General features: G+C 38.8%; 1 protein-coding gene across 1 annotated transcript in view; it reads right to left on the bottom strand.

Moving 5' to 3' along the window:
- The window catches only part of LOC139728705 (uncharacterized), a 169,470-nt gene that overhangs the window by 16,735 nt on the left and 127,414 nt on the right, over positions 1-25,321 (bottom strand). Inside the window, exons 36-57 of the mRNA XM_071639651.1 lie at positions 25,208-25,318; positions 23,561-23,752; positions 22,324-22,434; positions 21,723-21,914; positions 21,065-21,187; positions 20,620-20,811; positions 19,799-19,982; positions 18,751-19,229; positions 17,778-17,928; positions 16,980-17,201; positions 16,165-16,348; positions 15,391-15,560; positions 14,483-14,589; positions 12,766-12,955; positions 9,969-10,268; positions 8,821-9,135; positions 4,361-4,533; positions 3,610-3,755; positions 2,778-2,956; positions 1,975-2,142; positions 1,394-1,563; positions 65-201 (exon numbers count right to left, since the gene is read on the bottom strand). Of these exons, the coding sequence (XP_071495752.1) occupies positions 65-201; positions 1,394-1,563; positions 1,975-2,142; positions 2,778-2,956; positions 3,610-3,755; positions 4,361-4,533; positions 8,821-9,135; positions 9,969-10,268; positions 12,766-12,955; positions 14,483-14,589; positions 15,391-15,560; positions 16,165-16,348; positions 16,980-17,201; positions 17,778-17,928; positions 18,751-19,229; positions 19,799-19,982; positions 20,620-20,811; positions 21,065-21,187; positions 21,723-21,914; positions 22,324-22,434; positions 23,561-23,752; positions 25,208-25,318 (4,196 nt within the window). The remainder of the gene's footprint in view (positions 1-64; positions 202-1,393; positions 1,564-1,974; positions 2,143-2,777; positions 2,957-3,609; positions 3,756-4,360; positions 4,534-8,820; positions 9,136-9,968; positions 10,269-12,765; positions 12,956-14,482; positions 14,590-15,390; positions 15,561-16,164; positions 16,349-16,979; positions 17,202-17,777; positions 17,929-18,750; positions 19,230-19,798; positions 19,983-20,619; positions 20,812-21,064; positions 21,188-21,722; positions 21,915-22,323; positions 22,435-23,560; positions 23,753-25,207; positions 25,319-25,321) is intronic.

The raw sequence follows: 25,321 nt of genomic DNA, 5'->3' as shown, positions 1-25,321 counted from the left end.
ACAGCTGTACATTTGACACATAGTCAAACACATAGTCAAACTCAAAGATGAAGCAAAGTCTCACCTCGGTGGGACGACGTCGATCTCAATGGAGGTCGATTCAGAGCCCTTGTCGTTCTCCGCGATCACCGTGTAGATGCCGGAAAACTCCGGCTTGGCTTCCTTGATGTTCAGTGCGTAGTTTGTTTCTTCGCTGATTATCTGCAAAATAATTAAAAAACAAAATTGACACTACCATATTCCTCTCAATAGAGAACGCATACCATGCAGAGACTCCAACCCCAAGCACTTTCTGATCTGGAGATTCTCTCACCTGAAACCCCTAGCAAACGGGAAACTCCAACTTGATGTGCGCGAAGCGCGAAGTCCCTTGGTTTATTAGGGTTCTAGATGCTCTCTCATGCTATTCAGGCTTATTTTTCAACATACGATGGCACTCAGTAAAAGTACAGTGTAATAATTCAATGATTCAAATCATATATTTGGCTATTAAAACTTCATTTCATATATCGTATGCAGATGCTATTCATGCATGCATATGAAATTGCTTGGCATCTACATAACCATATAAGTGGGAGACACAGAGCCAGGGCGGGAGAAATTTAATCTCAAGCGGGAGAACAGGAGATTTTGCAAAAATGGGCTTTCGGCGGGAGATCTCCCGCCGAAAGCGGGAGAGTTGGAGTCTCTGACAATGTAGCTCTTAGGGAAGGTTTCTTCACTCTACGATGTTCTCGCATCGTTAGCAGGAGACTGGTGGGTATGAATCAAAACTTTCGTGAAATCAATCTTCTTGGCAATCATGAGTTACATAAAAGCAGGGATATAAACAAAAAAGAGCAAAAAGAGCATTAAATCAAACCAGAGAAGAAAAAATTATAAACACTATATTGATACATGTATGACAATCAGTCAGTTATCACAGATAACAGTACTACAGTACAACGTACATGAAGATGTTGCAAAACCTCAAAATCTGTGTTCTGGCTTTTTTGTCAATACAGAGTCTCCCAAATGCGACTCTTTATTGGCTGTACACACATGGAGATACATGTATACTATCATTTGATTCCCGTTAACCTTTTAACCCTCAGGTCTCCTGCAATGGGTAAGAAAGGAATTATCCCAACATTTTTCTTTCTTTTTTATTATCCCAACATCTCCAAAGAATGAGATGAGAATGAGAAATTATTTCCGGAAGAAAAAAATAAAAGTGACGGCATTCCACCAGTAGCCAGATGAGAAGAAATTTATGGCAAAGCGCAAAGCCAAATACATGTCTAAAATGAAATGATTTCAGTAGATAACTCCATACAGTGTAATCCTAGAAGAACAGATTGTCTGTGAGTTAATGGACTTGATGAATTTTTCACTTTTATGTATTTCAGCTCACCTCCATTTCTGGCGTCTCTTTCAGCGGCACTCCATTGTGATACCAGCGCACTTTTGGTGGGGGGAAGGCCTCAATGTTGAACTTCAGCAGTATGGGCTCACCAACTGGTATCTCTAGGTGATTGGACTCCATGGCAACAGGCTTGATGACAGGTGGGGTTGGGGGCATCGCTGATGGAGGATGGAGTAATATTTTGTTCAAACATTTTTGTCCTGATTAAAACCTACCAATATCACTGTAGTTCCTGTCATGTCCTACAAATTTTTTTTTTCTGCTGTTAGACATACAAGTCTTCTTACAATTTACCTTTACCTTTTTTACCTTTACAATCTTACCTTTTAAATCACCATCCACTTTTCCACATTCATGTAAAAGAAATAACAGATTCTATGCATATTGTACATTCATCCACACACACTGAATTTGACACGGGGTGATAGCTACATCTGTATATTGGTTCAAGCTGGTTTCACTGGACCTAAAACCTAGGACCAATTGATTACATAACAGGAAAGTGACCAGGAACCCAGACAGCTCGATACGACACAGATGAGAATCAATCACCATGGTAACCAACTCACATTTGACAGTGATGAGGCCAGAGGTGATATCCCGCCCCAGAGGGTTGGTAGCCTGGCAGGTGTAGCGACCAGAGTCCTCTAGGAAGGCCTCTCGGACGTCCAGACGTGCCACGCTTTCCATGAAGCTCAGCTCGTATTGTGGCTCATCCTTTGTCAACTGCTTGTTGTCTAGTTTTCAATAAAAAACAGAAAATATTAAATAATGTAATTTGAAAATACAAATATGTACACAGTTGTATATCATACAATCATCACCAATCACCCTCTCCACGTTACTTTGACTGGTCAACTTTACAATATTTAATTGTAAACTTCATAACGTAATTCATACCATAATGACTATGACAGGATATCTTTTTGTTTCAAGTTACCGGTACAACCAAATCATTCATCATAATGATCATAGCAAATATCATTACTGGCATTATCATTGCCAAATCTCTACATTCACCACCATCAATACAAGCATTATTATTACTCACACACTGTTATCTTACCTTGGTCACATTGTAGCTATTACCCTCATCTCAATCATCACCATCATCTCCTTTATCATCTGCGACATCATCATCATCATCATCATCGCCACCATCATCATCATCATTGTCAACATCATCGTCATTACCACCATCATCATTGTCAACATCATCATCACCACCATCCTCATCATTGTCAACATCATCATCACCATTATCACCATCATCATCATCATCATCATCCTGAGCACTCAACCCCATGTAATTGGTGCACTCGCAACACAAAAACTTCTGCAATTGGTCCCCTTGTCATTCACTGCTCCTAACCTTTGAACCATGTGATGTCTGGAGTCGGTTGCCCGGCAACCTTGCATGTCAGCTCAAACGGCTGCCCATCTGGAACCGTCTTGTCCGAGAGTCTTGTCTTAAAACGAGGGGCAGTGCCGGGAGGAGTCTTGGCCGGTGGGGGCGGGGCACTCCATTGCTGCTCTTGCTGCATGGGTACACTGCACATATGGGTAGGAGAGACAAAATAACAGAATATAGTGTACATTATTGCTAATACATTGTATGTGTAGGTCGGTCAATTTCAACAATGATGCTGTTTTCAGAGCCATCAAGATCTTTACAATATCCTAAATGTCTATAAAAAAAAAAAATAAAAAAAAAAATACAACCAAGGCAATGTACAGCATAAGTTAGTCGATCATGGCAAGCAATGATTTTAAAGGCGTAATTTACCATTTGCAGATGAAACAAAAACCCAGCATTAGTGCTTCAAAATAGTTCTAAAATTTGAGTTTGGGATAGAAACAACCCATGCAAAAATCTGAACCAGTATAACTGAGGTTAAGTATTGTTAAAGATAGACAAAAAATGAACAATAGTTATAATAAAAATGTTTCCAGACTAAACTGTCTACAGTTATGGTTTAATGAGAAAAATAGTGATATCTCCTTATATTTTAGGCTTTATTGCAAAAAATTCATATGGTAGGATGTTCTGTGATAGAACTGACCTACATTGTACATTTTACTGTACATATACAATGTACACTTGTATGCATCAAATGTGATACAATGTACATGTATCTTGAACATTTTTTTTTTTAAATCACTGCCCCCACAAGTAAACAGGAAACAGAGAGCGCATCACTTACACCTCAATGGGTGGGCGTGGCACATTAATTTGAATAGATGTGGATTCCTGGCCCTTCTCATTCTCTGCATTGATGGTGTACTGGCCCGAGTCATCCGGCTCCGCCTTCCTGATCTCCAGTGTGTGGGTGGTATCTTCCTTGGTTAGCTGGAGTGAAAAGAAGTTGGGTCTTCAGCTCAATTTCAAGTCTCAGAAAAGTTCTATAAATATCAAAATAACAGTCAGATTGCTATGCAATTTTCAACACTTCAACTTTAACATCACATATGACATACAGTGTACATGTATATGAATCTTGCATCAGACATCATATTACAGATAAAAGGTACACAGTGACAGTGAAACAGTGTAGGGATATTTTTGTTGAGTTTTCTCTTTACTCGAATCCTCAAAGTGATGCACAAAGATCAGAACAAATGCACAATCAACCCTTGGCATCTAACTCTTCAGTCTAAATCACTGGCCTTTGTCATGCTATTAGATATCTGGCTAATCAAGATTGGATGATAGTGATAGATACATGTATACATATGTACAATGTAATTCAATAATTTTCAACTATGCAGCCTTTTACAATATACAATGTACATGTAATTCAATACATGTACACTGTATATCCGAATCTGCAAAATATACATAATGTAGGAATAATCACTTTTCTCATCAAACATTGCAACTTCTCCCAAAATACAATGATGACTGGAACTACATGGGTCTTGGGACACTGCATACTTCATCAAATGAGTGGCTACCTGGATTCTCTGGCTGGAGTGAACCTGGCGACCGTCGTGACGCCAGGTGACGTTGGGTTCCGGTGTGCCGGACACCTTGAAGGCCAGCTTGACCGGTTGACCAACAGGGATCTCCAGGTAGTCGGACTCCAGCTTGAGGGGCTGAATCCAGGGTGGGGTGGGCGAGGTCTCCTCTGTAAGGGGGAAGAGGGGAAGGGGAGGGTGTGAGGGGTACAAGTGGACCGGGCATGAAAGAAGCTTAAAAATGACAGCATCCTATCTTGCTCCATACATACATGTACCACACTTTCAACAACTGGACACAGCACTCATTGCAAATACATTCATGTCAGGGGTGGATCCAGGAATTCTGTAAAGAGGGGGCACCTTTACAAAATTAAAGGTGGGCGCACGCACCCCTACCCCATTTTTTCTTTTTCTTTTGTTTTAGCCACAAAAAAAGGGGGAGGGGGAGGTGCACCCAATGCGCTCCCCCTGGATCCGCCACTGCATATAATGTACATGTACATTGTATTTATATTATCATCAGTAGAAGTTTGTTCGATGCCTCTTGTATCTGCTGTAAGTTTTCCTAGTTGCAGTTCTTGTAAGGCTATCAAAATTGAGAAAGTGTGGCTTGTAAACATGATGGTGACGTTAAAGCAGAGGCTGAAATTATGCACTTCCTTGAAATGGGAACAATGAAAAACCAAAGGAATGCTGGTGAGTTGTGACCAAGAAAGTATGTGTGCAGGTGTACGCCAGAAAACACAGTGTACAAGTGTAGATCATTGAAACAAGGTGGAGATCATGAAGATAGTGTAGATCATTTAACACGGTGTAAACCAGAAAACACAGTGTAGATCACCACAAGTGTTGATCACTGAAATAAGGTGGACATCATGAAGACATAGTGTACAGTGTAGATCATTTAACACGGTGTAAACAAGAAAACACAGTGTGAGATAAAAAGATACAATATGATGTGCAGCAGGATCTCATGTTCACAGCACACTTCTGATTCAATTTTGAGTCCAACTAATACATCCATACTACAGTCACCAGCATGTGCATCACTCATCCAAAAACCTGCATTGTGGCATGTGTGAATGATTCAGCATTTTATCACTAATTGTTCCTCTTTCAAGAACGGTAGTTCTGAAAGAGTATTCTCAGATGAGTGCAATTGAGCCACACACTTCACAGCAAGTGGTTCATTTATCCCTAAATGAACCCCACAAGGTCCTTAGTGTGATACAAATAATACTGTATGTAAATTCTAGAGTAAATCGCCAGTTGGTATTCCACAGAAAATAAGATTACATGTATAATGTACTGGATACTTACCTTTATCATTAAGGTTTGAAATTCATAATTTCATTTCATTAAAGGGACTTTTTGATGGGAGAAACTTTCTAATCTTGTTGTATAGATATTATCTACATGCACACTCTTCATAGGTATAGTATAAATATGTGATATACGTTGTAATGTGCAGATGCAGGATACAATGTACAATGTACATATAACTACAGACTTTACAATGTATGACTTACACTACATTTGTATAAACCATGTGCATACAATAGCTTCACTTGTTTTGAATGACTAAAATATATAAAGAAAGGAAATAAACTATATGAGTTTGGGTTTAGTGTACATATGTATGTTACATGTATCTCTAGTCTTAATTCCTGACATACAAAAGAGTAGCTTGCTTAGAATACATTTTTGTAACTACATTGTATAGTATTGTACAGAAGGAATGCAAGATGAACTTGTGGTGAACTGATTTGTATCAACACTAAATCTAAAGACACATACACTGTACAGACAGGAATGGAAGTCAAAGAAAAGAAATGATTAGTAAAGGACAAAAGAATATACATTGTATATTGTATACAGAATATAAAATACATGTACCACAAAGATACAGCTAAATGAAGGAGATACAGTAATATCATGTGAGAACTCTGGATGGGACTAAAAAGATAATCACAAAGATTTAATTGAGAGAAAAATGGGCAGGTCTCTGAAATCAGTCCTTCATATAGAGGAAAGAAAACAAACTTGAAAATGAAAGAAAATGAGGAAAACATAGCTGAAATTAAACAATCAAAGCTGTCTAAAAGGAAATGAAAATGGAGGACAAATGAAATGTTAAATGTTTGTGTTAGTACAAATGGTGAAAGTACACTACACGTATCTGCTGAATATGGTGTGCAAATTTGCAAAGCATTAAGATGAAAATGCACGGCAACTGGCACTTGCAGCAGACGATGCTCACACTTTTCAAGCTATGGAATGCTGTAGAGCAAGATGCATCACATTGTTCCATTGCAGAATATTCCCTTGTCTTTGAACCCACATGTATCAAGCTCTAAACAGTGCATATATTTTGTATCATCTGTTTTGCTTTTTTAATTTTCATCACAACCATTTTAAGTGCTTTTTGCTTGTTTTGTTTTGGTTTTGGTTTTTTGCTTTGCCTTGCTTAATCTCAAGCAAAAACTCCAACAACAGCAATTAAACTTGATACAAACAAATACATAATTTACAATTTGTATAGTGGACAACAATTACGCTGATGTTCACTATCTGTACATGGGATGTACATTGTAGCTAATTCTCATTGTAACCTCATTTCTGGAGATTGCATTCTTGATTCATAAATGACAATTTGAAGATACAATGTAGTTATTATGCACCACCAACTGAGTATCAGGTTTGATCAATGTGTCCAAGTAGTGTACATTGTATGTTTGCTTGGTATGCACAGTACAAGGTATAAAGGACTGTGTCAATGATACAAGTATGGTTTTCTAAATCAGACTTCATTGGAAATGATGCAGGTTTGTTCTGCAGTGAATCCATGCAATATATGCAATGAGGCAAAAATTCATTCTCGGGTCTTACTACATTCACTTTAGTGCTATAGTACACAAACAAAATGAATACAGCTGTACAGTGTATATTTTGTATATACAGTGTACATTATAGTATACTGTACATATTCATATGTACGTACTGTATACACCTATATTTGCGGACTGTATACACCATATATTTGCGGGCTGTTTATTTTCACCAATTTCAGAAGTCGGGTGATATTCGCAAACTTAATACAATGCGAGACTACCAACTCTGACCCCGACATGACTGCCATGTGCATGCACATACACATATGTATTTCTCTGCACTCCATGATCGCATAGTTAACCACTTGTAGAATTGTTGGGAAGTCCCAAAATTAGACTCGCTAATAATAAAGTGCATACAGTGTATGATGAATATATTGTACTGGTATATGTTTGCATAATATCAAAGTAGAATAATGAATATACGGTATATGTGAATATTATGAAGCACGATAATGAGAATATCTAGATAAGAACAGAATGACAAACAACCTTCCATCATCAGGCAAAGTCTTTACCAGCTCAAGTGGCACAAGATTATACAAGTCATTCGGCGAGTGATATTCAGACTACAGTAGTCACTTTTAACCCATTGCACACCAGGAGAGTACATATGTATACCCACATAAAAAGGGAACGCATAAACAAGTTTTTAAGTTTCTGTCTACTTGCCGACATGGAGTAGAATGCAAAATGCATATTGATATGGATCGAACATACACCTGTACATTCAATTGTACTGGCAACATTTATTTCAATACTTCATGCTCTTAATGCCTATTTAATCACACAGATGAAGATTGGAAATCCCCTTGCTTCCCCCACCCCCTTAATCACAGCACATAGTCATTTTTCTCCTTGTTCTTTTTTTGTTTTTGCTTGAGCACTTGGGCACATTGTGACAAGAAGAATTTTCATATTGCCAACAAATGAGTTGGTATTCTTGGGTTATGAATATCTTTAGAGGATAAGCGCATATTTACATCGATCTTGCTCCTCTAATATCAAGGATTATCTGAACCTGCTAACAACTGCTCAACATATTCTCATTTGACCCAATATTGGCAATAGACTGTTTTAGTTCTACGTCCAAATTAATGAATAGTTAGTCCCCAGGAACCTGCCTAACAAGATATTCATTTCGCTTTTCCAGCTAAAAACATTTCAGTACGTTGAATTTAGCTTGCTTGCATCAGTTATTGCTATTTATGGCAATACTAATGTAAGCTATTCTGTTGCCAGAAACAAACCTGATGAAGGTGTGCCACAAGATTAGAATATGTTAGAGCTAGCAGTTTGGAGATAAAGTGTATGCCAGCTTACTGGATGGTAAAGATTTTGCCCTTCTTGGGAGGTTATAATGGAAGGAGATAAGATATTAACCCTTTCTGTACCATGAGTGCTGATTGCAAAAGAACCCCATAGTGGGGTACACCTTCAGGAGTCCCTGGCACAGAAAGGATTAAACATCATATATTAAGGAGCATAAAGAGGGAAATGAAAGGTGTGGCTCTGAGGTCAGATTTCTGCTAACAGCTGGCAGGTTAGTCTTGGGAAGCTCACCCAAAACAGTGACCTTAGCTGTGGAGGAATCGCTGCCGATGGGGTTCGAGACCCGACAGGTGTACGCGCCGGAGTCCTCCGGGAACGACTCATTGACCCGGAGGGAGGCCACGCCCCCTTCGAACTGCATGATGTACTCTCCGCCCACTTCCAGGGGCTCGTTGTCACGGAGCCACTCCACCACGATCGGGGGGTTGCCCTGCACGGAGCACGCCAGCCCGAATGGCGCCCCCTCACGGACCGTCGTCGGCTTCAGGTTGGAGGTGATGCAGGCTGCCTGTCTGTCCGAGTCGGCATCGACTTCTTCTTCTTCATCTACAGGTTAGTTGGGGGGTAAGAGTGTTACATCAGAGAAAGAATGGAAGAGATGAGAAGCGCAGGCAAGGCAAAAGCCCAACACGGTGGAAAGAAAAAAACAGCATCGTAATGTAGCTACAACAAAGAGATTTAAATATGGCATAATGACTGTGTTAATATTTCAAAAAGAATGATACAGCAGTGCATACAGCAAAGAATGCAAACTATCATAGTCAGTGATACATGTACCCACTGCAGTTTGATATAAATGTCCATTCTATCAGTCAATATAATACAACAAATGCTTAGTCACTGCAAATACACAGAATGCCCCAGAGAAAGAACCATGCAAATACATACAATGTAAGTATCTAGACAGAACATGACAGCATGTGTTAGGATAGTGTAAATCCATGCTGAAAAAATTCAGGCTTAAAGACACTGCCACTGTTAGAAGAACGCATTCCCAGGCATACATCAATTTTCACACTGCTACTACAAACTTGGTGATAAATGGTTTCAACTTTCTCTACACCAAATCTTCTAGAGCACACTCTAAAATTTTTGGAAAAGAGATCAGAGAAATTATTCACTGATTACGTTGTAATGCAGTTTAAAGTTGGCCAATATACATTGTACGTCAGTAGTCATGCAAGAAATTTGAAGCTGCCAGAAAAGGCCTTTAACTATCAAGGATTATAAGACTGCTGTGATGAAGCAATAAACATGAAGAGATCAGAAGGATTGATTTATATTTTTTGTTGTAAGAAATCGTTGAAAGGACATTAGGAAGATTAGGGCTTGTACAAAGTGTAGCGAAGGAGTAAACTTTGGCAGGGGGCACCGCTCACCGATTATGGTTACATTTGCACTGGAGGAAGTGCGCCCCCACGCGTTAGACACTTGACAGGTATAGACGCCAGAGTCCTCTGCAAAGGATTCGCTGACCTGCAGCACCGTGACGTCGTCCTCGAACGAGATCGCGAACTCACCCGCCTCGTCCAGCAGTTCACCGTCTTTGAACCACTTGACAAAGAGCGGCGGTTCGCCACCAACCGAACAGGCCACTCTGATGGGCTCGCCCTCACGTATCGTGAGGTCCTCGGGGTGCGATAAGATAGAGGGAGCTCTAAGGTCCTCTTCATCGAGGCCTGGGGTCAAAGGTTGGGATGTGCATTTACAAGTTTGTGAGGATTAGTAGAGTGCATATCATTCAAGCCCACAAGCATACATTTTTTGTTAGTGCCATCAAAGAAATACTGATTACTGTAAAAGTGGACATTTTCACACATTTCACACAACACAAGACTAGTACACAGTCACGTAAAAGTACACAAGTTTTTCGCTTTTTATATGTAATAGTAATTTATATTTTCATTCCATAGAAATGAAAACACATATAGATCGTTTTACGTTTCCACGTGTGAAACATTGATTGTGCATGAGAATTTCCACTTTTGCAGTACATGTGTGTATGATATTTCATTATACATACACATACATAGTGTACGGCTGTGTAAATGCATATTTGGCATACAGCATAGGAATAAAGTTAATCCTGTATTGATTACAATTTATGCTTACAGAGTGAAACTTTAAAGAAAGATTAGCAATAAGATAATCTTTGATTAGAGCTTTGTATCATTAGACTCATTATAACTTCTGAATATACAATTGTAGGACACAAATGAAGGATAGAATTCATTTCCATAAATGTTACAGGAGGTAAAGAGCTGCAGAAAGAGTGAATCAATATTCATTCTCGGGACTCCCAAGAATTTCTGAAGAGATTCTGGCTTTTAGTGCTGTGGATGAGATACAATGTATGCCTTTAATTAAAGGGAACTTGCTATAGTGTATGGCTGTATATGTAGTGTGTATAGTATACATGTACACACTGAGGGCTTATATACAATGTAGCAATATCAACTTGGAAAGGAGCACCTTTCAGCAAAACTGTGTGACAGTATTTTGAGTGTGACATAGAATGATGAAGTCTATTTCTACAAAAACCAAATCAGGTTTGCACCACTATTATAGTCATGGTAAAGAATTCGAATGACTGTGGCTACAAGGAATGAGCTTCTTTTTTTTTTTGCAGGGATTGAAAATTCTATCTCTAAATGCGCTGGTGGTACTATTGTTATGCTATGTCTCGTATATTGTACAAGTGTGATCATTTTGAGCTTCATTGATGTTCTTTTGAAACAGAAACTAAAATTTTTATGCAACAATAAAGATGAGTGAATGACATATTCTGGAGGATATAGTTTACGCTTACTACGTGTATCTAATAAAGAAAAAAAATTACATTTTCATTATACCTTCTTATTCTTATAACTTTCAATGTGAAAATGTATATCCTTTCCTGTTGTACATGTACTTTGTATTTGAATGCATACAATCATACTTTAATACAGCTATAGCTGTCAAGTTGAAAGCATTCTATCACAGCATTCAAAACGAAACGTCAACAGCATGCCTTGGAAACTACTATTCCATAAAATGCCTGCACGCTATGCATACATGTTATATACAAGCAAGATGCATACACTTGGCACACTACGTAGCTACAAGTATTCCCAGCATGTATGCAGTCACATTATTCACAGTGTCAGCAAATTGATTTCACAGCAATCAAAACAAAAGCAAACAAAGGAAATTACTAAACAATGTTTATAAATATTTTTCATTTTCTTAAAGCTAATTTAAAGGCAATGTGACATTCCAGCAGCACAGCAAACCCATTGTCGATTATCAAACAGTCAGAAAAGCAGACTTTCAAAATGCTGTAACAGTAGAAATCACTTTACTTTCTTTTTGACTGACATTTCAAAAGGCATATGAAAGACTAGCTCAATATCAATGTCACACCAAACTCCTCCATTTGTATGGGCTTCAAATTCCTGAATACCAGAATGTAATATCCCTCATGTTCCATTTCATCTAAAATATGTTGATGAATGATTAGGGCATAAAGTAAATAATTTGAATGTGCAAATGACTTGAAATAGATCAAGTAAAAGTTTCCCAAGACCTATTGAAATACCCACTTTTTAGATATTGATTTGTCTGCATTGGAAGAGTCACATTCATTGCTGCCTGTTCACATGGTCTGCAATTACAACCAGCACTAAAAGTTTCATGCATTTTGATTCACAAATGCATGAAGAGATTATTGGATGCTGGCAAGAAGGTGAAGAATAAGATTTTAGCCTTTAGCTCCAGAACCAGCGGAATGTTCTTCCACACAGCATACCATGCCGGTGAGCTTTTTTTCAAGTCAGGGAAGTGTGGTTAATTACATGTGGTAAAACTGCACAGAAGGAGCTGAAAACCCAATGCACAGAACCGCTGCAACCAAAGACTTTGATATAACAATTATGGTGTGCACAAAATGATCGCATAAAAGAAGCTCAGAGAACATAACAGAAACTTGTACGATGAAGATTGTGCGAAGACTGTGGTCTCGAATCCATTACGTTCCAGAGAAATACCTAGAAAGTTGTGACTATATTCAACGGAGGAAAAAAAAAAGCAATTTAAGTGGGGAAAGAATAGTAACAACTTCATGGTTAAATGAGGAAAATTTTTGCGTTTTTCAATTTTTGCAACGATACACGGAACTTTGGCTACAACAAGACTTACCGAAAACAGAGAGCATGGCCGTCGTTTCTGCTTTGCCAACCTCATTGGTTGCGCGACACGTGTACCTCGCGGCATCCTCGGGGAAGACCTCATCGATCTCCAAGCGACACACGCCAGTCTCCGTGTTGCGCGCAAGTTTGTAGTCTGGGTTTTCGGTTTGAATCGGTGTGTTGTTTCTCAGCCATTCAACCTTAGGTGAGAAAACAAGTATCAAAACAAACTTCAGACAGAGAGGAGAAATGCCATTAAACCCTTTAACTCATTGAGGATGGGCTGATTTTGCTACAATACGCATTTCCCATACACATTTGCCGGAGTAAACTCAGGACTCGTCCTCAGCGGGTTAAAACCCCAGGCACTTGGCTCCACTTGCCAGGCTTTTTCATTGGCATTCAGTACCAGGGATTCCATCCAAACTTAATCTAGTTATAAGTTACTAAGCTCACTCAAGTGTAGCAATGTGCCTCATTACAACAGAAGGCCATGGTGAAACATTAGGAATTAGATAGACTCCACCTCTAGCAACAAGAGAGTGGTCTTATTGGTCAGTGCGTGGCATCCTAGTTACTGATTGGTCGTGTGTAGACCGCTGGCGCTAAGCTTGAACAAACATCGTGGAGGTTGCTCTGAGCAGACCTTCTATTGTCAATGGGTGAAAACTGTCTTACTTCCCCTAGATCATAATTGCATCGGAAAGAAAACTTTGAAGGCAGTTTTGTCGAAATGCTCATTTCCTAGACGACTCGACATGGTCTCAAAAAATCACCAATATCTCCACACCCAAGAACATTGTATAGTTGTGTTATATATGTGACCCTGCACCTCAAAACAAACAAAAAGTCGCCAGACATGAATTTTTAGTTAAGACCATATTCTGAAAAAAACACTTTAAGCTTTAAAATGATTTATAACTCAAATCAAATGGACTCTCCTAACCTATCTAAATATTGGAAAGAAAGCACAAACTCAGGAAAAGTGTGAACTGAGTAAAGAGGCTCTGAAGTACAGTGTCTATTCAAGCGCTTAATCTGTACCAAATCGTGCTGGCTGTGCGATGAATGGGACAAAAAACAGGAAGTAAACCACCAGGGTAACAACAATGAAGGGATTATCTGATGAAAGTGAAATTAAGCGTGCCTCATTAACACATTCTATCCATGATTAATGCCAACTTTCAAAGCAGTAGCAATATCCTTTCAAAAGTTATTAGAGTTGAAAGTGAAGAGTGTGGACTAGGTTTTTCAGAAATGAAAAAGGGATTCTAAAGACACACCTAATCACACTATTCTACTAAAAATGTTTAAGATAAACTGCTAAAAAACACACTTTCCTGCCCGTTTTATGATACCAAATTTTAGCATAATGTAAAAGAAGACCCGCTCTTTCTGAAAATCTGAAAAAGTCAAGTTCGGCTAGGGTGACCCATTTCACTTATTTCCAGTCCTCACGCAAAATCAGTGTGTGCGACTTTATGTTCGTTTTGAGGTGCACGGTCACATATGAAACTAAAGCAGAAAAGTAAGGGAATAATGTCATGTTATTTTCAGCAAATTGACCTCCATCATTTTTCGGACCCTTTTGTTGTATCAGGTCACACACGAAGGTGGTACTCCAGTGGAGGAGGGTAAAAGTAAAGGTACCACATTTTAAGGATCAATATCAAATCTAATTAAATCAAATTAAATCACAGGTGATGCAAAGTTCTTGTTCCTCATACCACAGGGACAGGATCTCCCTTCAGCACGCACTCAAAGGCAAACGGGGCTCCCTTCTTGGCCCTCGAGTTCTGGAGGGGCGTTACAAATTCCGGTGGCTCTTCCGCTTCTGAAGAGAAAAGAATGATTTAATTTGGGGGAGAGTTACAGTGTTGTACAAGACAACCATTCAAAGAAATCAAATCTCAAAAGATGCAGAAAAATCATTTCTGTGTTGAAACAGTTTGCATTCAATGACATGTTTATCAACAGAGACAGCCTATCTAACGTATAACTAAACTTTTTTCCAAATACGTGTAAACAGATAAAAGAACAGAGAAGAAACATATGAGGTTGTGTGTGTACAGATATTGTCACTCATTTACTGTTCACCTGACCCTGACAAAGGGGCAGACATTGACGAAAATAATGGATCCTATGAAACAGAAGACAACTTGATAATTGAAAAAGGGAGGTTCATACCAATAAATTAAATCACCATTTCCTTACACACAGATCAAAAGTTGAGAAATGATATGGTATTCAAAGGGAAAAAAGTGAAATGGAAGAAGGTAAAGAAAGCCCATCATCTACAAATGGTGACTAAGAAATAGAAATCAGAGAAGAGATCCATTACCAATGAGAAAGAAAAAAACAGAAAACATTAAATACTGCTTATTTACACCAGTACATAATGTGTGAAAAGGGGAAATGTACTGCACTTGGGGGGGGGGGGGGGGGGGCAATGTTTTGAAATGATGAAAGCTACAGGAACACATAAAAAAAGACAAGAATAACTTACTGAGTGAGAGACAGAAAGAGACAGTAGAGGAGAGAGAGGACGATGCAGAGAGAGAATGAGAGAGAGATGGAAAGAACGAGAGACTTTGGATAAATTTGAAGGAGAAAAAAAAAAGAAACTTGATCTCACCGTTGACTTTGACTTGAATGATGCACTCTGCTCGTCCAGCGGGGTTGGTTGCCGTGCAGATGAAGATGCCTTCATCCTCCAGGTCTGCGTTGGGGATGATGAGGGTGTGTTTCTTCCCCTCTTGTTTGACAATGTACGGTTCACCTTTGACCTTGATACCATCCTTGGACCTGTTTGGTGTCACAGAGAGGTTGCTATAATCTGGGCCCCCGTTATACATGTATGAGACTTACAATAATGGTAAAGCTATGATTATCTTGTATCCACAGCAAAAAAAAAACTTGTTAAACATAAAATTCTATTGTCAGCCCTCTTCTTTCCTGTAATTCTTCCCAATGATGATGAAAATGATGATTCTTATTTCTCTAAAAATAATTGTAAGATGATAAGTAGTATTCTCACCATTATCATTACTATTATAACCATTATCATTATTATCATTAGTAGTAGTAGTGGTATTACTATCATTATCATTAATATCATTTCTACTACTAATACTACTATTATTACTAGTACAGTGTATCATTATTATCATCCTTTTCAATATTATTATTATTATCATCATCTTCATCATCATCATCATTATCATCATCATCATTATTATTATTATTATTACAATCATTATTATTATTATTATTATCAATATAATTATTGTTATTATTATTATTACTATCTATAACAAATAATTACATTTATGGGCACATTCAAGTTTGTTCTTTTATTTTTTGCATGACACATCTTACACAAAATATTTCTAATAAGCATTCTACATACCAGACAACTTGTGCCTGTGGGATGGCTTCCACCACAACCTCCAGACAAAGGGGTTTCCCCTCATCCACCTTCTTGTCGCCCGGAATCTCCAGGAATTTGGGAATGACCGCCTCAGAGGCCAGTTTGATGGCACTGCTGGACACTTTGGTCACCTCCTTGGGGAGAATGAACTCCTCTTCCATTGCTGGGGAAAGATACGATTGAAACAGATTGTAATTCAACGTCTCCAGTTTGCATTTATTCATTCATTTATTTTAGACACACTGACCAAAACTGTAAATGTGAAAACTGAGTCAGAGGAATGGGGAAAACCAAAGATATCAAAAGGTGGATATTCATTCTTTTTTTCTTTGGTTTCATTTTACTCTATTCTGTTTCCATGTGTTTGTTTGCTTTTTTCATTCCACTGAAACTTCCAAGCCTCATGCAAGCTCTCATAATTTTTTTTTTTTTCAAATTATTTTTTGGGAGGGTGCAATTTGATTTTTTTATTTCTTTTTTATGAGGGGACTGCATACTACAAGCTCTGGTTTTTAGCAGTCCCCTCCATTTCCAACAATTTTGTTTCTGAGTTTACCATAATGATACAGCATTTATTTGTATCTCTGCTAATAATTTACATGTACCTGTGTCTTTATTACATTTTCCTATGTTCATCACATTGTTGCACTGATTTTGTGACATTATTTGTATACCAGAACATTACACTGTATCCATAGTTTGTTGAAAATAAGAAATCAACTTAAATGCAACAACATTATTACTTAAATTGCTCTACACTTTGAATGCTGGCATGCAATCACGAAGAGACTTACGCTGGACTTCCAGACGAGCCGTGCACACGGCTTCCCCCACCTCGTTGGTGGCCTTGATGGTGTAGACACCACTGGAGATCGGCTGGATGTTGTAGAAACTCAGCATGCAAATGCCTTCATCGCCGCATTCCACTCGGATGTTCTTGGACGTACGGACGGGGAGGTCATTCTTGAACCACTCAACCTCGGGAGCCGGTTCACCCTTGACCACACAGTCAAGTTCTGTGACGGAATGTAGAAAATCAGGCCATGTACCAAAAATTGCCATTTTGTCCTGCTACAGACTGCGAATGGTGTTCAATCACTTCTCTGCTCAAATTTGCCATTCCTGGACTTACTATGCTGCTTTGTTTGGCATACCTTGTAGAATGTATTGTATGTCCAGTCTCTACTTGATTGTAAAATCATGTACTCTCAGGTTTTTACAGGATAAGGTCACATCTATTTTGACCACTGAGTATCCTTCCATATCTTTAATATTGTATCATTCAAATACAGAACCAATGTCACGATCTATTAAAAGGTACAAGCATACATTGTACATCACAGTGGTATCGTGAGGTGCCCAACAATGACATCATGAAATGTTTTGCTAATATCTTTACAGCGATTAATTTTTGCGTGCAGCCTTTTCCTTCAATCCATGCTCCATCACACACAGATATGATACAGTTACCACGGCAACACATCATCAAACTTCAATGAGTGGGACTATCATGGAAAAGAAAGAAGTGATGCATGTTGTATACTCTCTAAGCATCTGGATTTTAAACTGCCTGATGGCTACAATCCACTTACGTGTAGCTCTCCCCTGCTTGACTGCATGGTCTCTTATCTTCCTGGTGAAGTAAGGGGCGTAGCCAACCTTCTTTGGGGGCTCACGGGCAGGGACGGGTGCTTTGACCGGTCTGACCCCAGATGGGGTCACTTTAGACTCCGGCTGCATCAACTGTAAAAAGTCACATGGCAACAATATGCATCAACTGCAAAAAGGTTGTTCTGAGCAGGTTTTCATAACATATTTCTAGACCAGAATGGAATTCCTGACCTTGTACAATGTAAGTCATGATTACGACAAAATCAGGAAAGGTAGTCTCCACTATAACTGTCACCATAGGCAATGTTAAAAGAGCACATGCAGCTTTACATTACAGCCTGATCAAATTCAAACCCAACTCCCTAATGAAAATGGAACAACAATTAAGACAGCAGCTGTTTGAACAAGGAGAAAAAGATTAAATTGCACCATTTTAGTTGGACATATTTTCATTTATTGATATGGGTTTAAACTGTATGACAAACGAGTGGGTAAGATTGTGCAAGTCTACATGACCATGCTTGTCAAGTACTCCAGGATTTTTTTATTTTGCCATGTACAACTTACATACACAATCAAGACGGCACTTGCATACAAACATTCCACACACCTAACATTTAATCTCTATTTTGAAGATATGCCACAGATATAAAACATGAAATACTGCAAACATGTATTTTCATCTTTACAGATCTACAATGCACATGTACAAACTGTATTAGGCACATTGACATTTCAATTTGATATCCATTACTTGATCTCAGATCGCCCTAAAGAATGCCACACACTATATGACTTTTGGTCGCACGACTAAGCAACTTTGGATCTGAAATAAACAAGCGTGTTTATTCTGAGGCTATTGTGATTCCCCCTAGATCCAAAGTCTGTCAGTCGTCGCATAGTGTGCGGCGGGCTTTCGAGTGACCAGTAATCATATGACCTATGACTTCTGACCTTGATAGACTTTGCGCTCCTCTCCGGTAGCTGGTCAAGCGGTATCTGGTAGTCACCGGATTCCTCGTCGTCTGGGAGGATGATCTCCGTCACCTGAATCGGTTCCGGCGGAAGGTCCATCGGCGACATCTGAGCAGGCTTCTGGTAAGAGGGCATGATGCTCTCCTGCACAGGCTTGGGAGGTGGAGGCGGTTGCCATGGTTTCATCTGCGCCGGCTGCTGGTAGCTCGGCGCCACTGTCTCGGATACCCGGCCGGGCGGTTGAGTGGTGGGCTTCTGTGCCCTCACCAACGGTGCTGACTGCACCGCCCGCTGCATCTGCGGTACCACAGTCTCATCCGGTGTGGCCTCAGCTGGCTTAGTTTGCACTGGCAGGTTGTTCGCGAGAGCAAAAAGCTCATCGTTGGTGAACTGGAGCTCGTCAATCAACTCACGATTTGTCTTGATGGTTGAAGACACCCTTGGTGGCACTTTGTGACCTTTACAAATAGATTGAAAACAGAAAACACAACTTGCAAGCATAAGAGTATGGACAACTATTGTGTTTTTCATAGACAGGTATCAGTACATGTCTAGTGTACATTATACTATAGAGATTTCTTCTTTACATGATGTTTAGTCAAACAGTATGATTTCCAAGTTCAGTAGACTCAAGTTATTGTACGAGGGCACGACTAAATTATCTTTCTTGGCACCGATCAATGACATCGACAATTAAATCAACACATTCATGTGATGTCAACATATAAACATATAAACACGCACTTTTCGCTCACATTGCAGCATTTCATAACCTGTAAGTCGTTATGTAGTACTAGTAGTTAATCAATTTGGGGTGGAATATCGCTGAGATCAATAAACTAACATCTTATCATTAACATACACATGGATTTACTTTAAAAAGACTGCAGGGGTCATTGAACTAATAAAAACACTTCAGATGTTGGTAAAATGAGAACTTATTTTATAGGTCAATGTACCATAAAATTGCTGTACTGGCCAATGTATTAAAGTAGCGTATTCAAAGGTCGCTGCAATTTTGACTTACTGTAGAGGTCAATGGCCATCTCGTTGAGTTTGAAGAGTCTGGCTTTCTGGCGGGCGTCGCCCTTGTCGATGAAGTCCTCCACTTCTTCCAGCACAGCGGCCGCCTCCTCCTTGGCAGTGAAGAGAGGTTTCTTCTTCCCCACGGCAACGAGGAGGTCCTCAGCTTTGACCTGCCATTCAACAACCTATCAAGGGAGGGTGAAGGGGAGATGCTGAGAGTGATCGATGGCATCATCTTATCAACAACAAGGTTGTACCACAGTTTTGTGAATAACCGATTTCTGTAAATTATTTGTCCAGAAAATATGATTTCTATGCATTTACTGCTGTGAATTTTACACTAATTTGCCTTGCAAAGGTTGCTTCAACAACAAAGTTGTGATGATGAAACTCAAATAGACAACTTGAAAAGCCCATTCTGGTTCACCCATTATACAATGAATGTATTTCTTTATCCTATTATTGTACATTGTGTAAAAAAACAAACAAACAAGCAAACAAACTGAGTCAAAGGAAATATATTGACAAGAATACATGTGTAGCAAATACACAATGTATACAATGCATAAGTAAACTGTGAGTGTTATAGGGTGTCATGACATTTGCTCCTACAACTATTGCTTCGGTCTTATTTTCTTCAAGAATGTATGGTTAGGGTGAGGGTTGTGATAGGGTTTGGGGTTTAGTTTGATGTGAGGGTAAGGGTTAGGGTTATGCTTGTGGGTAGAATTTATGTTTGGCTTAGCGTGCCGATATTTCATGGGAGAAATTGTCGCAGGAGCAAATGTTGATGGAACCTTGTTACAGTGCCCTAAATCTCACCGTCTTGTAGAGTTCGTGGAACTTGGGGGCAGCCTTCAGTTTCTTTTGCTGGTCCTGAAGCGAGACGTGCAGTTTGCTCCAGAAGCGATTGATGTCATCAACGTCTCTTTTGATGGCCGATGCGTTGGGCGGATTCTTGGACAGAGCAATGTTTGCTCTCGTGACAAAGTTCTCGCGCTCCAGCGTCAGCGGCTGCAAGAGATAAATTACGAAAGTTCATCTACTGACACAGGTTTGCAAATGGAGTAAGGTTTAACGACATAAGGCTTTTACTGTTTAACAACAGATTTCAGACTAATCAAATACTGCTGGACTCAATGTCCCAATTCTTTACAAGGCAGGTTTGTAAAAATGACAACAAATATTGGTGCGATATGAGCATATTCACAATTGCATAAAAAAACAGGAATTCAATCAAAAGACTCTTTTTTACAAGACTTTGTACCTTGATGTCCTCCTCAAATTCAGCAAACTTTCTCTCGACTTCTGGCAAATCCTCTGCCTTCTCTCCAAAGTCTGTTTTGAGCTCAGCAAGATGCTTGGTAGCCTTCTGAATGCGTACTGCAAGCTGTGTGTGAGAAATTTGAAATCAGAAGTGTTTATCACGCTGAAGTAAAGCTACCAGCCAAACCATACAAATCAAAGAAACATTGTATATCTCAAGAAAATACAGAAAAGAATATGACTTTGACCTCCTACATGTAAGTACATGTGTAATTCCAACCTCATATCAAAAGTTGACCCAACTTTACATCTCATTATCATTTACACCAAATCAGCAGACACAATGCACATAAACATGAACAAATTTGTGAATACAGTTCTTTCTTCCTAAGTTTTCAATCACTGGAGATCAGTATTTCTGCAAATATGAACATACAGAATGTACAGATGTACAATACTTAAAAAGTATAATACATGAATACATACATTCAATAACACTTTGAAGTGTCTGAAGTACAAAATTGCAAGAGCATTACAATAAATCATTCCAGAGATCTGTGAACATTAATCAATAGACAATGAAATCATTTCATAAAATCATTCAAGAGATATGTGATTTCTAGAAGGCAAGAAGTTGGGAAGAGATTATGGGGACTTACAGTCTTGTACTGCTTGTGTATGTCGAAGGCAATCTCCACCTTGTGTCGGTAGTCCTGGACCTGCCTGTTGAGCTTGGACCAGTAACGCTCTGCCTCCGCCAAGTCTTTCTCGATGATGCCAGACGAGGGCGGTCTACTTTTGAGGGCGATGTGGGCAGAACTGACGTAATTCTTGTAATCCTTCTCAAGGACCTATGGGCAAAATTATAAAAAAAGGCAGACAGAATATGATTTGGTTCAAATACAAAGATATTAATCTGGAAAGTTTTCTTCTTGATGCAGATAGTGTATATATTGCACATGTATGACATATAATTTGTTCATCCACATTTGTCAAACCAAGGCAAAAAAGACAAGTTATCAATATTCATCTGCCACCAATAAACATCAACATTAGCGTATATATGTATTTGTATGCATTTCATCTTGAAAGTTACATAAGCAATCTGTCATAAGACATACATGTATAATATAAACTGCTCAAATATTATCTCAACCTTTTCCATTTGGTCTGTAGGGGATGACAAAAGCTGACAAAATACTGATAAAAAAAAAAAGAATTATGTTCTGATCTAAAGAGTCACATGACATGTCAACTGACCTTGATGGATGCCTCCCAGTCTTCATGTTTCTCAATGATGAGGGAAGACGAGGCCGGAGTGCTCTCAAGATCCTGAAGATCATCCTCCACCTTCTCCATGTTGACGATGAGCTGTGGGTGAGGAGCGGAAAGAGGGAAAGAAGAGAAGGTGGGGAGGGAGAAGGGACAGAGAAGAGGAGGAGGGGAAGGAAAGGGGTGAAGGAGGTAGAGAAGGAAGAGGAGGAGGAATGAGGGAGAGGGGAAGAGGAGGAAGAGAATATGAGCAGACTTGATTCATGTTGTGCTTGATTCAAGATTAAGTGCGTAAGCTCAACATTTAACCATTTATAATGTGTGAAAGAATCTTCAATATATGCTGTCCTGGACATACATTGTACACATACAGGGTAATATTGTATGTTGAAAGTCTTTCCTTTGTATCTTCCTGATATCCTATAGGTTTTGTCACCTTACAATCCAATCATATGTTACAGTACAAGCACTTAAAATGGCTAACAGCTACTCATTTTTCATACAAAGCGGTGACAACAACAATTATCAAAGGCATAATTTATCATTTGCAAATGAAACAAAAACTCCAAATTAGTGATTCAAAATAGTTCTAAAATGCGAGTTAAGATAGAAACGACCAATATAAAAATTTGAACCAGTATAATCAATGTTGAATATCGCTTTTAAGTAGGATCCATCATATTTCTTTAGCGTTATATTTCTTTAGCGTTATACATAGAGCCTAACGTACGATGATTAACCGCTATGTTTTATATGTTTACATTAATTTACTGTGCATCCAAGCCGGATATCATGATTCACTATGTTTTATTATATTTGATGTACACTCCTTCATTGAGAAATATGAAAATGAATTAAATTAAATTGAATTGAAATAATGTTAAATATACAAAAGGTGAACAATACAATAGTTATAATTTAAAAAAAAAATCCAGACTAAACTGTCTACAGTCATGGTTAAATGAGAAAAGAGTGTCTTTCCTCATATTTTAGGCTTTATTGCAAAATTCTGGATGTTTTGTGATACAACTGACCTGCACATATGCATCAAAAGTGATAGCTTGAACATTTTTTAATCACTGCTCCAAAAGGTAAATAGGACCTTTAAAGTAGAGTATGTTATTTCATGATGCTTGTCAAACCAAGCAAAGTACATTGTACATGTATAAAGACTGATCAAATGAGTTTACATCCAGGAGAGTCAAACGATGTCATAATGTCTTACAGCTTTATACTGTTTCCTGATGTTAGCAACCAGCATCATCTTCTCCCGGTAGTCGGCCACGGATTTGTTGAATCCAGACCAGAACTTCTGGACCTCGCTCAGTTCTCTCTCGATGAGGGCAGCGGCTGGAGGTTTCTGGTCCAGCACGATGTTGGCTCGGCTGACGTAGTTGTCATAATCTTTCTCAAGATCCTTTGATTGAGGCATTGAGATTAAAAAGAAAAAGACCATATAATGATTCATGCATATCGTTCTTGACAAAATACATTGTACAATGTACTGCATCTCAAATTTACAATTGTAGGTGAAAATCACGTTACGTCATGCCCAGTCCAAATCCTAGGTGCCTTACCCCAAAAATGAAGCCACCACAGCATATCAAAGGAAAGGTGTTTTCAGTTACTATAGTGCTTTAGCTGCCATAATTTCTCGCTCTCCTGAACATTTGACATTTTTTGACAGACAAGATTTTGTAGCCCCAACAATGATATGTTTTCATAATAGCAGGTACATGTATAAGACATACAGGTGCACAATATGTACATGTATGTTGTTGCACATATGGCATTACTCTCAACAATGGAAGCATCAATATTTAGACACTACACCAGTGGGTTTACTCCAATGCAGAACGATACAAAATTTCATTTTTTTTTCTCCAGAATATCATATCAGCTAAAAGTCGAGAGAATCAAGAACCATATCATTACTTTGGGACCAGGAATGGGTCCATGGCCTCAACATCACTTGATTCTCAAGTGATAATATCTCTGTATGATGTACTGTAGTAGATCATATAAATACATTTCATATATCATCTTCCATATTCCTCTGCTTGAGTTTGTCTTACCAAGAAAAAAATCCACCGCAACTTTCACTGTGAATGATTCTCTCTCCCTCTCTCTATGTATCTGTGTATCTACCGTATCTGTTTTTCAGTCTATTTATTTATCTGTCTATACATCTACATATTGTATCTATCTACATATCTTTCTAACAGTCTATCAATCTATCTATCTACATGTACATTGTATATATCTGTCTGTCTATCTATCTATCACCTACATTGTATCTATCATCTACATTGTATCTATCATCAATGTACCTATCTACCTAGAAGTGTATCTATCAATCTATCTACTTAGAGTGTACCTGCCTATCTATCCACCTACAAGTACACTGTACCAGTCTATCAATCTATCTATTTATTTATCTTTCTATCTATCTACCTGTATCTATCTATCTATCTATCACCCCTTTCACCCATTCATTCACTGGTCCTCTTACCTTCACTTGATGTTTCCAATCATCAAACTTCTCTAGAGTCAAAGTTTCTGACAGATCTATCTACTGTATACGCCATATATTTCGCGAGTCTAAATTTTCGCAAATCGGGAATTCCCGACAATTTCACGAGTGGTTAAATTCGCGATCGTGGATTCCTGCACTGAACAGAGAAATGTACGCGCGTACATCACATCCACATCGGGATCGGAGTCAATATTTTCGCGTGTTTTTAATTTCGCGAATAGCACCTGACTCGCGAAATTCGCAAAAATAAAAACCTCGCGAAATATTCGGTGTTTACAGTATCTATCTATCTATCCATCTAGCTCCCTCTCAACTATCCACCATTGGCCTTCTTACCTTCACTTGATGCTGCCAATCATCAAACTTCTCTAGAGTCAAAGTCTCGGACACCCTGGGCTGCTGGAGATCTTCCAGCTGTCTGTCAGCTCTCTTCAGATTGGTAGCCAGCTG

Source organism: Diadema antillarum, unplaced genomic scaffold (genome assembly GCF_040938485.1).
Source record: "Diadema antillarum isolate AM-2024a unplaced genomic scaffold, OU_Dant_1.0 scf00000019, whole genome shotgun sequence".
Classification (NCBI taxonomy): Eukaryota; Metazoa; Echinodermata; class Echinoidea; order Diadematoida; family Diadematidae; genus Diadema; species Diadema antillarum.
Note: the sequence above shows the minus strand (reverse complement) of the source record. Positions and strands in the feature narration are given on the sequence as shown.